Source organism: Lepidochelys olivacea, assembly GCF_965140295.1.
Source record: "Lepidochelys olivacea isolate rLepOli2 genome assembly, chromosome: 1".
Lineage (NCBI taxonomy): Eukaryota > Metazoa > Chordata > Testudines > Cheloniidae > Lepidochelys > Lepidochelys olivacea.
Window position 1 is genome coordinate 263,868,376 of NC_140411.1, and position 14,739 is coordinate 263,883,114.

Genomic DNA, 14,739 nt, shown 5'->3' on the forward strand with positions numbered 1-14,739 from the left:
CAAAGCAGATCAACATAACTTTATTTAGCAATGCTATCATTCTGCAAATCCAGAAGCAAAGCTCTATTGTTGTATTTTTCCTTTAAAGATTTCCTTTAATGCATTATCTGATACCTAGATGCTGCAGTACAGAATACCTTGTTCACCAGGTAATAGGGTACGGGAAGGGGAAAACATAATATTCAGTTATGAGGAACAGGTATTATGCTCTGCAAGCGATCATATTAAGAACACTGAATGTAAAAATGTGAGTTAAGTGGTAAGGCATTGGGAATGGCCTCCATGCCATCTTGATGCAAAATCCCAGATAATGACCATGCTATGAACAGGATCCAAGATCCTCGAAAAGTATTTAGGTGCCTAACTCCCATTGTTTACAATGGGAGTTAGGCACCTAAATACTTTTCGAGGCTCTGGGTCAGAGTTTGTAGGAGACCTATAAAGAAACTGACATTTAGAATATGTAAGGCACTCACCCCTTAATATCTAGATATCAATAAGGTTACACATTATGGCATACTGTCCCACCTTTCTCTGCCTGCATGACTGAACACACACAGGAAGAGATGGTGCAGCAAGGAAGTGGTTCTAGAATGCAACATTTTAAAATGGGTAGTTTCAGTCAAATTCAGTCCTGTGTACATAATGTAACAAAGTGACAACATGATCTACTGTACCAGGCCGACATATTCCTGGAGTATGTTAGCAGTATACTCAGTGTTGCTCACAGGAGCAAGACCTAGAGCTGTAGTTCCACTTGGAATATGAAAGAGTAAACTGTATTATAGAGGCTTACAGAGCTAGTCTTCAGTATGCTGAAAGTTAAGGCAAATCTGAGCTACAAACATAACTACAATGGAACTCAGATGAAATACAGTCAAGCCTAGTTAGAGGCTACATCAGCTTACTACACAACTTGTCCACCCAAATATGCAAAATTTTCCAGTGCTACGACCTAATTTAAGACGAAAATGAATTCACCAAAGCACATGCATTTTTAAAAAATTTGTAATACTTTAACGCATTTAGTACCTTCTTACAGCCCATTTGAAATGGCTTTATAACTTAAAATTACAATAAAGCCAAATAGTATATTACCCACTTTAAAGCCTATGGCATAAGTCTCTAGAGTGAGTAACTGCATGTGGTGCCACCACATGCAATTAAGTGCTGTTTGAAACAAGTAACCAGTGATTTTTAATTGATATAAAACAGGATCATTAGCAATATATTCATGATAAATGGTTTAGTATGTGAACAAAGATTGCATTGTGCAAACTGATGTTAACTGGATTCCACCATATTTCCTCCTTGTCAACAGAGCCATTAAGCCAAACACTTGAGAGGCCACAACGAACAGGAGGCAGATTTTTTAAAAATGTGCATATGCTCTTTTAGGGAGGTTACCAAATGGGTCCACTCAAAGAACCTGGATCAAGTGTGTGATAAAAAGAGCTGGTCAAAAAATGGAATTTCTAGCCCATAGGAAATTCTGAGATTCCAAAATTTGATTTAATCCCAAATTGGGATGAAAAATTGAAATCTCAGTATTTTTTGAGAAATGAAATATTCTGAAATATTTCAGTTTGATCTTACTGAAATTATACATTTCATTTTTACTTTGTTTTGACTTTCATGTATAATTTATGTCAAAACAGACTTTTGTTATATATTATAATTCATAATATAATAAGTTGAAACAAAATTTTGACCTTAATGTTAAGTTTCATTTTCTGTAGAAAATTTCGACAAAATCAATGTTCCCATGAAACATTTTGATTTCATGAAGTCAGCATTTTCTGACGGAAAACTGTTCCCTTGGAAGGTTTTCAACCAGTTCTAGTGATTTAGCTATGGAAAAAGGTTTTTTTTGTTTGTTTGTTTTTAACATGCACCATGTTCAACATCACTTCCTGAACATTTGTATGGGTGGCTACAATATTTACCTTCACTTTGGGTTTAGGTGCCAAAATCACCTTCTTCTTTGCCCTAAAGCAGAGGAGAGAGAGAGAGAGAGAGACACACACAAATCAAGAGAAAAGACAGAGGGTTAGTCATTCTAATTCTAAAAGACATAATCATCAGAGCAGTAAGTTCACAGGACCACAGAAGACTGTTCCTCCCCCAATCTAAACTGCAAAAGTCCCTGAGACAAAAGTTCAGTTAAGGATGGGACGGAATGGGCAAAAAGGAGGAAGTAGAGATGATATGTAGTGCAATATCATGCTTGTCATGCTTCCCTGTGCTTCCTTAGATACATCTAATATGCTTGCTGACTATTAATTCTGCCTCAAAAATACCAAGTTAAAAGAGACTCATTTTGCCCTTTTGAGGCAGAGAATATTTTTATTCCAAATTATAATAGAGACTACACAGTTTAATGTAAACTCATATTTCAGCCTATTTCAGTCACAACTGTGTTTGCCTACTTGGTAGCAGGTATAACTTTGTGCAATCTGGAGTGATCTATGATAGTTATACCCGTAGCTGAATGCCTGTACTGCTCCACAGGTGTGGCAGTTGGGAGAAGTAATTGACCAATGTGCAATCTTCCTCACACGATTAAGGAAACTATTCCATGCAAATTAGATATACAGTAAAGGTGGCGATTGGTTGAGTTATCACTGATATCACAATGGTCTAGAACTCTTGATGTGGCATAGATACATGCTTTGCTGTTACATGAGTTTAGTTGTAAGTCAAAATGACTGAAAACTTGTGAATTGGATGGTAATAGACTGCAAGTCCTAATGATGATTGAACCTGGTGATAATCTGAATAAAAAGAACTCTCAAACATGCTTGTAGCAGTTTGTCACTTTATATTGTCACTTTGAAGCCTAATGTCCGAGGCAACCATGAAATCTTATTACATAGATAAAAGTTCCTCATACACCTGCTATTAGATTGGAGAACAACCTATGGCATCTGGGTGCCCTGAATGTTTTCACATCTGTATTTTGTTATCAAACCATACAGGAAAAATAAATATTAAAAAGGACAAAAGAGCAATAAAGACTGAACTTCTGTCTGATTAGCTTATAAAATGGCAAAATGTCGATAATTAACTTTTGGAACTCTGTGATATTATTGAGGCAACCAGTTTAGTAAGATGCAAAAAAGTTTAAACATTTAAATGAATATGAATAGCATCTGCCGTTATACCAGCTCGAACAACAATAAGGGCTAACAACAATCCTCAGCTGCAAACTCTGAGGAGTACCATACTCCCACCTGCATCCTCCTCCACACACATACCTTTGCCCTTCCATTTCCTCAAAAGTATTAAATAGTTTAGTGCATTGTACTGTTTTTATGCCCTGCTCTGAAACAGGATACTATACTTGATGGACCATTAGTCTGTTATTTGTAAGATTAACATAGAATTTTAATTTATTTATTTTTGCTTATTACAGGAGTTACAATTTGCTTGGTGCTCAAAGTTATAAATGACTATTCCAGTTCTGTCTGAACTACAATGAGTTCTCACAGACAAGAGCAGCAGTGTTTGAGGGTTAGGGAAGGTAGAGTTTCACTCAAATCAGAGTGGATATCTTAGTAGATGCGTTTTTGTGGAGTGGAGTGAAGAGAGAAAGAGTGAAAGAAATGCCCACATGCTATAATACCTATTTGCCAAGGGTGGTGTGAAGTTTAGGATTCATAAATCACTGTGAAATCCTTGGATGAAAGGCATTATACCAGTATTAATATCTGTTTCAGCTGTTTAACCACTTCACACTTGAATTACGCAAACCACAGTGCCTCAAGAACACCAAAGTGGTAGGTCAGAGAGTTAAATCATTAAAAGACAAAATCCCATTGTATTCTAAAGCTCCTCAAGCAAAACAAACGAACAGCAGGAGGTAGAAGCAGTGAAAATAAGCCAGAATCAGTCTGAACTCCTAAGGAATAGAGCAACACACAAGGCTCACCACAGCTACCCAGACAACTGAAGCACAAGGAAGGGATACCAGCAGGTGCCAGCTTTGTACTCACGGAGCAGAAGTGAGATGATTGTGAACACTTCGGCTTTCTTTAAAGAGCATCCTGAAAGAGAGGGAGGGAGAAAGAGAAAGACATACAGTGATTCTACATGAGCAACTATGACATGGTTACTCGCAACTCATCTACTACTGGATTTTCAGATAGGCCATTTGTTTATCTGCCCCCTAAGCACGAAACAAGCAATTTATTTGTACAGTTGTCTTGGTATAGTTAAAAACAAACAGTCATCCATGAACGGAAGCATGCTGCAAAACAGATTATAATTCACATTCGATATAGATAACTACTGAGCTGGCAGAAAGCAATGTAGACAAATATTACCTTCAATGGGATAGAAGTATTGTATTTTAAAATGTCCCCCTCCCCTTGCCAAGGCTCTCAGTGCAACGTACAACCAAAAAATCCCATCAATACTTCAACACATTGTAATGGAGTAACACCATGGTCCTTGATTTAAATTAATTTTTGGCACTGCAAGGGTCTACACACCATAGTTTCCTTACCATGGGGGAGGAGGAAAGCAGAATCCAAAAGACATGCTAGCTCCCAAACATCTCAGCATCACGTACAGAATACCAAAAAATTGCTACTCACAATTACATCACTTAGGCTGCTTCGACATGGTCAAAAATTCACCAATGGAATCAACAAGTACAGCTCTACCAATGAGAGCAACAGTGGATGTTTTAATGTAGATAGGGTTCAGGTGTTATCTTGTCATCAGATCCTACTCTGAGATGGGTTGAACAACATGGTGGTAAAAATGCCTACATGCTGTCTACACTAGAACTTCCACTGATGCTACCATTGATGGAGCTGCATCAGCGGTGAATTACAGTCCCTCCTCCTTCCCGTCCCGTCCCCCCAGGCAAGGCATTTACACTAGGATAACGAAGCATTCTTCTGTATGGCTTCTATCAGGCAACTCACCCACCATTTCACCTAATCCTCAACAGCTGTCTAGAGCTGTGTGTGTAGAGGCACACCACAGCAGAAAAACATGTTTCCTAGTATATAAGAAGCATTGTAGCATGAGGCAGGTCCAAGAGCAGATCATCATACATCCCATAAGAAAACTCAAATCCCATACAAAAACTCACCCAAGTGTCTTTTCATTACAACTCCAAACCTCTTCCCTTCCTCAATTCCATTGTTAATTCTTTTGACTCCATTCTCTCGGCTGCTCTCTAGTCCTACGCTCCCTTTTACTTCCATCAATTTTACTAGTCTTCAACCTTGTCTCACATCCCATCTACTGTTCCTGCTCCCAAGCCACTGAACGCCTATAAAGAAAATCCAGGGAGAATATGAATGTCCTCCTCTACAAATTTGTTTTGTTCTGCTTAATTACTACTATCGTATTCAAACAGTTTTATCTCTCCTCATTCTCCTTCCTGTGCACTTTCTTTACCTTAAGATCCTTTCCTCAACTGAGACACACCAACCACCATCAACCTGGAATCTGGGGTGGAAATTACAACGTTCTCAAGATGCAAAGTAATGGGTCTATATTAAAGGAACTGAAATTAGAGGCAATACTCAAATGACAGGGCAGCATAAATTCTAAAGCAAAAAATGAACTGGAAATATTGAATTTTCTGAACAAAAATACTGTGCTCAACAATATATAAAAGTTTAAGCTAACTAGAACATTCAGTTTAAGACACTCAAAAAGAACTCTATGCAGTTCAAAGAACATGCACAGGCTGCAGCAGGGCTCCCATAACAGCTATGCTAGTACACTCAGCAAAAGCTAACTGCAAAATCCCCTCCAAGAAAGATGAAAGCCTCACAACAATGAAAAAAACCACTTTCTCCACCCCCCACCCACAACATACAATGCGGGTAGGGATGGTGGGGTTTCCAGATGAAGAAAAAAAGCTATCAGTAAACTGAATGTTTATCAAGTATATTTTACATTCATATAATGCCTTTCATCCTGAAAGATCCCAAAGCACTTCATCTATACACATGTACACCAATGAAATATAACCCCTGTGGGGGAGAAAGGCAGATGGCATATAAACACAGCACATCACATGACAGTGGGAGCGGGTAGGGGAGCGGTGACAGGTTTTGGCCAGTGACACTGGGGCAACCTACTAACCAAATGCCAGGAGATCTTTAGTGTCCAGGCAGAATAGACGAAACATTGATTTGAATGTTTCCTCTGACAGTCTCCCTGAAGCAGTAAACTACATGGAATTCAATGTATTATTTAGTTCATAAGAGCAAAGAACTGAGCTGAACCTGTCATTCCACAGAATCTAGATATTTCAGACCTCTTGTTTATATCCTCAAACCATTCTCATCTGGAATGTTACATGCTTATCCACCTATCCATGATTCAACATAAAGTGCCTCATTAATTTTCAGTTTATATAGTTCCTGCCATTGAACAAACACCAATCCAAAGCCAAAAAATGGCATAAATAATGGAACATACCAAGTATAATTACAAACACATCAAATAGGCAGGCTGGTTAATAAAAGAGATACTCCACATGTTAAGTGCTAATTGCTTATTTACACCACAGTATATGGTTTGTAAGAGGTCATCTTCACCATTGTCAGACAACAGGAACCCTCCCTCCCCCCACTTCTTCCTTCCTATGTACACCTTTAGATTAAAAGGTTCCATGGACAGCTTTCTGAATATAAAGGACTACAAAGTACTCTCCTTGGAGTCTGCTGATGCCCATTCTTACTTAAAGAAAAAAGTTTCTGTAAAAAGTTATATTGAAATTTCTTCCTCTTCCTAGTCACTATGTATAGCCTTGCCAATATTCCAGAAATTGTACAGATAGATATTTATCTTCCAGGGCAGTAGCAAATTGCACAATTTTATCTCCTACACAGCTGAATCAAATTTTTGTTGGCACAAATTTGTTTACTATACCCATTAGAATATACTATAGCTTGACTGCTGACCAGTCCACCAGATGTAGTAAAAAATCTCTGGCCAGCATCACCCCAAAACCTTATTTGCATGCACCCTCCTCTCCCCCTAAAATTATATTTTATAGCTCAATTAACTGAAATGCAAGCCAATCAGAATGTTATGTATCAAAAATGGTACAACATTCAAAAGTCAAGCTGTCACACCAGTATGAATCACACATAATAATGATCAAGTCTACATTAGTTATTCTGTTTCTTATAATGTCACTGCAATGGAACATGCGTTACAAGATCAATTTCTCCTGTTTTGCCTTAGCTTCTTTTTTCCACGGACTGGTAAGTATAGCATGCAACTGGGAGTCAAGAGACTTAAGTTCTCTTCTTGTCTCTTTCACTGGCTTGCTGCAAAACCTTTGGCAAGTCACTTAGCATTTCTGTGCCTCAGTTTCCCCATCAATAAAATATGGGGATTGCCTATTTCACAAGGGTGCTTATTAATGTTTAGAAAACAGATTTTTGGACAGAAATACAAGTGCATTCCCATAACGACAGCCATATATACCTGTCTTTGGATCTTGTCTATTTTGGGTATTTGGTCATCTTTCTGAACTGCATTACAACCTCACATTTCAGAGAAGGAGCTATGCCACACCAGAGTATTTTCATTCCTCTACGGCCCCTCAGACTGATGGACTGTTTCCTGCTAACTGGTGTAAAGAAATGCTCAACTTTCCCTTATAGGAGTGTTGGAAGAAATCGATCAGCTCAGCAACTGCTATTATCATCCGTGTTACCTGGCTTTAGACTGCTTTACTTATATAAACTTGGCTGCCTCTTATGCTCAGAGACCACCCTGGTTCCATCTGTGGGAGCTGAAGCAGCTGGGGGCAGAGATTAGAGATGATGGCAGGGAAGCATCCTGAAGTCAGATTATTTCCTGTACAAGGAATTCATGGGGTATACATAAAAGATAGGACTGAACAAAAATGATCTTTATCCTCAGAGACAGACACACCATGAACTCTTGTGTCTAGTTAGTGGTTCCTACAGTCAAGTATGCTATGTTCTTTGTAGATAGGACTGGCTTCAGGCTGGTCTTTCTGTATTCTCTGATTGCATCATTTCTTCCTGTCTCAGAGTAGCAGCCATGTTAGTCTGTATTCACAAAAAGAAAAGGAGTACTTGTGGCACCTTAGAGACTAACAAATTTATTTGAGCATAAGCTTTTGTGAGCTACAGCTCACTTCATCGGATGCATTTTCCACTGACTGCATCCGATGAAGTGAGCTGTAGCTCACGAAAGCTTATGCTCAAATAAATTTGTTAGTCTCTAAGGTGCCACAAGTACTCCATTTTTTCCTTTGTACATGTTGGGAAGCTGGGGATACCTGTGGTCTTCTGGGCTCATTAAGACTTACCATTGAGAACTATGACCATCATTCAACCTGGCTAGCCTTAGCAAATAGTCTGAATATGATACCATCATCAACAAAATGCTTAATTATGGGTGCTGGTCACCCTCAAACACATAGAGGCCCACCCCCTCCTCAAAAAGGTACCATTTGATGCTGGAGTGACAGTCAACCACCCAATCTGATTTGTCTATTTTGGCTGTTGAGAAAACAGCTATTCAGGTTTATAGGTAAACTTAAAATTAACAAACTGGGTAGATTGGTCCATTCTTTTTCTGGAACTGAAACCATGATTGAGAGTATTCTGCTGGTTTTAGAGCAGGGTCAGATGGGCATGCTGGACCTCTCAGCAATTTTGATATGACTGAAAGTAGGCTGTTTTGTGACTAAATCTTTGTTGATGTGTTCTAAAACTACCCAGGAGTGGGTGCAGGTCATATTTAATAGTGATGGAAAACTGTCATGTCTGATTTGATAGGACACATCCCTGATGTATATCACATATCTTCCACATTTTTCAGTATACATGAGCTCTCTTGGTGAAATAGCCTCTAAATGCAGGATACAATTGGGTCAGCATGTGGATATATAATTATGTATGTCTTTCTCTGTAGACTCAGCAAGCTATTTTTCTGTCACGTAATTACCAGATGAATATATAAAACTGCTTAGTCCTTAACTCTGATAAAACAGAAATCTTGTTGTTGGGAAGAAGTAATTGAGATGAGACGACTCTTCTCCTATGTAGCCCCACTTGTTGAGACCACTCATCTGGAGGTAGTAAGATTAAAAATCTTGAAGACACTTTTCAAACATTCATTGCATCGAAAGCCATATGTCAGAAGTGGTACAATGTTTTCAGTAGCAAAGTTTGCACAGGTTTCGCTTTAATTTATGCTAGGATGACCTTGCAACAGTACTCCGGTACTTAATTTTCCTCACCAATAATCTCTCCTGACCCTCTCTTACCTAAACTGTTGTCCTGTGTCTTGTCTATCTTAGACTGTAAACACTCCTGGACAGGGCATGTGCTTCACTGTTTGTAGAGTCAGATATATTTACAGCAGTATATAAATAATAAACACATTAATAATAGTAATAGACAGGTTTCAGAGTAGCAGCCGTATTAGTCTGTATCTGCAAAAAGAAAAGGAGTACTTGTGGCACCTTAGAGGCTAACAAATTTATTTGAGCATAAGCTTTCGTGAGCTACAGCTCACTTCATTGGGTGTATTTTCCACTGAATGCATCCAATGAAGTGAGCTATAGCTCACGAAAGCTTATGCTCAAATAAATTTGTTAGTCTCTAAGGTGCCACAAGTCCTCCTTTTTTCTTTTTTTTAGTAATAATAGACATACCCATGTAAACATGAAAGTTTTTATCCATTAGCACATTTACTCACTAATTTAAGAAAATCATTACATCCTCCCTTGTATTCTTTACATTGGCTGCTTATGCGATGGTAGACAAGTTAGAATAGGGGTGGGCAAACTTTTTGGCCCAAGAGCCACATCGGGGTTGCAAAACTATATGGAGGGCCAGGTAGGGAACGCTGTGTCTCCCCAAACAGTCTGACCCCCACCCCCTATCCACCCCCTCCCACTTCCTACCCCCTGACTGCCCCCCCCTCAGAACTCCCGACCCTTCCAAACCCCCCTGCTCCTTGTCCCCTGACTGCCCCAACCCCTATCCACACCCCCGCCCTCTGACAGGCCCCCTGGGACTCCCACGCCTATCCAATGCCCCCTTCTCCCTGACTGCCCTGCCCCCTTTCCACACCCTTGCCCCCTAATGGGCCCCCTGGGACTCCCACACCTACCCAGGCCCCCTGTTCCCCATTCCCTGACTGCTCCCTGCTTCCTTACCATGCTGGAGCCAGCCACGCCGCCATGCTGCACGGCAGGAGTGGCGGGCCAGAGCACCGGTGGTGCAATGTGCTGAGGCTGCGGGGGAGGGGGTACAGCGGGGGAGGGGCCGGGGACTAGCCTCCCCAGCTGGGAGCTTAGGGGCCGGGCAGGACGGTCCCACAGGCTGGATGTGGCCCGCGGGTTTTCCCTACTCTGGGTTATAAGCTAGTTAGTTGGTTACTTATTTTTTTCAGTCATAAGTAGTGTTGGCTTTTGGCTACACTTAGGACCTCCTTGAGTCTCAGATCATCACCCAAACTCTGACACCACCCACCTTTTAGAACTCCAACTATTATGTTTAAGCATGGCAGAATTCATATTTTAAAATAATTTTGATGGATAATATTGATGTTTACTTTTAAGCTTTTTACAAATATTTTTATCAATATTCACAGTTGCAGAAAGTATGGGGTGGGGTGTCAGTTATTTAACGAGAGTAAATGATGAGATTCAAAGGGTTAAAGCATTATCAATGTTAAAACAAATTGTCAACATCACATGTCAAAATATACAAAGTATATATCCTTAAATCAACAAAACATATATGTTTTTATTTTTCACTTGCTAGTCCATTTGTAATAAGCCTAATTCTGAAATCTAAATAACTGGATTTTAACTCTAAAAAGTTCTCATGCAGCATTTTTCTTACTTTTCCGATCTGTAAATTTTCATCATCTATGGAAATATTTTTCATTTTCTGTATGTATGGTGAAATCAACATTTATTCACAAAAATCTTATCCTTCCAAGACTAGTTATGTCTTAGAATTCGCAGGCAATTATGCCTTTTCTGCGATGGGCCCTAAAGTATGGAATTTACTCACCTCTTTACCATCTGACTCTGTTTATCTCTTCCTATTTTTAGAGAACACCATAGGACTTTATTTCAAACTTGCATTTTAGCCTCATTATTACCATCCCTTTTCCCTTCTGCATGGTACTTGGTTCATTGGTTTATTTGAATTTTAACAAGATTAAGAAATTGTTGTACTTTGGATGATGTGCAATGACATAAGTGCCTTAGCAGGGGACAGTTTAGAAATAAAAGTACAAAGGATTATTAATAAAATGTTCTGTGCACTCTCGCTATAATATGAGATCACTGACCTATTAAAACCATAATCTAGTCACACATTAAATTGGTCAGAGATTACACAGACAGCGCTACTTCCTATATCACCCTAAACATCACAGGAGAAGTCTCCCCAGCAATCACCCCATAATTTCCTGTATATCTCCAAAAAGATGCGCCTTGGACCATGCTCTGAAGGTTAGTAAACTCAACCTCTGGCAGACCAACAGAGAGAATAACTCTCCACTAAAAGCACTCTTCTGTATTTACACAGAATCTTGAGGGCTGGAAGAAACAAATTAATTTGTAAAATCTGTCAATCTTCCTACAACTCTGTTCCAATTCAGCTGGCACAGTTTAAAGCACAGCTGGTAACTTTACATGACCTTCACTACTTTAACAAGGTAATGCGAAAGATGCCTGCCAGCCACCCTTTAAAGTGACAATGTCACGTAGTATGGCACAATATTTAAGTATATTTAGAAGAGATTTACAGAACATAATTGAAATATTTTTAGGAACATTTCATTTCAATTAGGAGATGTGTTACCAAAACATTCCCCTTAAGGGAACCTAAATATTATAGCATCATGTTAGTATACAAGAGCAAAGGAGAAAACCTGAAGTAGCTACATTGTTCAAACCAGGTGAAATGCAAAAAAATAAACTGCACCAGTAATGAACGTTAGATGTTTTTAAACTTTCAGTTTCAATGACATAAAATGTTATCAGTAATAGGATATATACAGTATTTTAAAATTATGACAGTGTCCCTTTATACCAACTGTCTGTAGAAACATGTCACCCTAAGTGAGACTCAAGAAGCTGTTACACGGTGGCAATCAGAGATACTAAGCAAGTATCTTACCTAGCCTGCATCCAGCCTTTAGGCCAGAGTGGTTTCACCTCTGTCTCCATAAAGGTCTTGAGGTAATCCTCAGGAGACTGACTTCTATTTGGCTCTAGCTCATAGCATCCCAGCTTGATCTTGACAAGGTTACACAACAAAGCCCTATTGAGAAAGAGAGAGAAGCCAGGCATGAACCATTCAATGGACTGCAAAAGTCAATTTGAACGCTCAGCAGAAAGACTGAGGAATGGAAGAGTTGTTGCCATGTAATGGGCTGTTCACTGCACTCTGTGAAAAGAGCTCACGAGTCTCAGTCCACTTTTGTAGGAAAGATGCTAATGTAAAAGACAACCATTGTAACTGGCATTGATGACCCACCTCTCCACTTCCCTCTTAATTCCCTCCAGGCTTTATGACTAAGGCTACGTTTTAGTCCCGGATATTTTGAGTAAAAAAAGTCATGGACAGGTCACGGGCAGTAAAACTTTCACAGCCCGTGACCTGTCCATGACTTGTACTATATACCCCTAACTAAAACTTGGGCCGGGGGCTGCAGCGGGTGCTGGGGGAGGGTAGTCCAGGACCGCCACAGGTGCTGGGGGGGCGGGAGGGAGGCGGGGGCGGGCAGCACACGCCCTGGGAACCCTGCTGGTGCCAAGAGGGAAGGATTGGTGGGGCTGGCAGACTCCCTACCTGGCTCCGTGCAGCTCCCTGGAAGCAGCCAGCCTGTCCCTGCAGCTCATAGGGGGAGGGAAGGCCGGGAGGGGCTCCACACGCTGGCCCTGCCGCGAGCTCTGGCTCTGCAGCTCCCACTGGCTGGGGACCGCAGTCAGTGGGAGTTGCAGGGGCGGTGCCTGCAGACAGGGGCGGTGCACAAAGCCCCCTGACCCCTCCGCCTAGGAGCTGCAGGGACATGCCGGCAGCTTCCAGGGAGCCCCCACAAAGTAAGTGCCACTCTGCACCCCAACCCTCTGCCCCAGCCCTGAGCCCCCTCCCACACCTAAACTGCTGCTGCTGGGGGTGGAGGGACCGCAGTAGCCCAAGATTACCCCAACAGCAGCTGGTGCAACTGGCCTAGGGGCTGCCTGATCTGCTCAGGCAACCCTGGAGTGCCACTGCAGAAGTCATGGACTCCGTGACAGATATGCAGCCTGACTTATGACTGACTGCCTCTGTGCCCTCCAATTCTTGACATGTCCTCTTTTATATGGCATCCCCATGTCTGGAACGTTCTCCCTCACCTGGTCTGTCATGGCTCCAATTTCTTCTTAGAACAGAGGATGCCTAAAACTCTATTGATACACCGTATTCCACATCACAGTACATTATTTATTGAGACCACAAGCTCATTTGCGCAGGGACCTTGTCTTTTTACTGTCACTGAAGCACCTGACATTGAGCTATACCAAAAAAATTGCCTTTTTAGGCCTTGGTGGACAGACTGAATGAATGGGACAAAAACTGAACTCCCTTCTTGACTCTACAGGTAGTCTCTCTAGGTCAGCTTGTGATATATTGGCCACAGATGTAGATGGGCAAAGACCTCATCAGTGTCCAAGAGCTGCAAATCCAGCACTTTTCACTAGTGCTAGTTTCTGCTCTGAAGTGAATTTAAGTCTTGCCTAAACTGGGATATTTTTACCTTTTTAAATACTGATTTAGTGAAATCCATTTGCTAAAAAAACCAAACAATTTTCAGTAACTGTTAAATTTCCTGGAGTAAACAAGTCATCATTATGTCAGGTGAGGTTCTGTGCTGTCCAAAATCAAAACAGTGCTATGTGATGCAGCCCACCCCCAGCACATCTTCTTATATTAAAGTTTTTAAGGTAAGTCCTTGGGATGCAGCTTTTCAACTGTCTTCTGAAATTCCTACATCAGGGATATCCTCCCTTTGGCTGGATACAGGATTTTACGCATGGCCTTTTATACTGCTCCAGCATTTTTATGTGGTATAAAGAGACTGGAGTGGGGATTCAGGTCTCCCACCCCTCAAGTTTCAGAAACAAAGCTGCATGGGAAACTGAGATGCCTTCCTTCATACCTATCTTTTTTTTATAAAGCCATATTGCACCTGTCCCTTTCCAAACCTCTATCAAGTCTGTTTCTGACTGGGATTGTTTACTAGATGGTGCTGTGGCTCAGTGTCCACACAGGTGTGTTAAAAAACTTGTGCAAGGTGAAAAAGGGGAATGTTATGTCACACCTCACTGTATCATCCCAGTGGAATTTCTTTCTTGGCCCAATAATCCTCTTTCCTGGCTTCTCATCATCATCTTCCTCTGACCCATTTTTCTCTCGTTCATCTTCTGCTTGCAATCTAGAACAAATTTTTTGTGAGAGAATTAGGACTTAAAGACACAGACACATGGTGTATTCCCCTTAGAAAGGCACGAATTCTCTCTTACCAGGCTGTAAAAATAGGGGCGCAGCCCTCAGGTTCTCATTATACCGTTCCCAAAGAGGCAAACATTTGACCCTCCCACTCCATCTCTCCATGTGACTCGCACAACCTCTGGCTGCCAGGGCAAGTTGTGTAGACTCCTTCAGGACTGCTCACTGTCAGTCTAGTGCTGTGAATGTGATGACAGAT

At 40.9% G+C, this 14,739-nt stretch overlaps 1 protein-coding gene across 2 annotated transcripts in view; it reads right to left on the reverse strand.

Moving 5' to 3' along the window:
• The window catches only part of UBN2 (ubinuclein 2), a gene marked incomplete at its 5' end in the record, with an annotated part of 101,717 nt that overhangs the window by 18,288 nt on the left and 68,690 nt on the right, over positions 1 to 14,739 (reverse strand). For both annotated transcript variants that reach the window (XM_084629500.1, XM_084629499.1), the window contains 4 exons: positions 1,947 to 1,989; positions 3,996 to 4,046; positions 12,165 to 12,308; positions 14,353 to 14,466. In XM_084629500.1, coding sequence (XP_084485626.1) covers positions 1,947 to 1,989; positions 3,996 to 4,046; positions 12,165 to 12,308; positions 14,353 to 14,466 — 352 coding nt within the window. The remainder of the gene's footprint in view (positions 1 to 1,946; positions 1,990 to 3,995; positions 4,047 to 12,164; positions 12,309 to 14,352; positions 14,467 to 14,739) is intronic.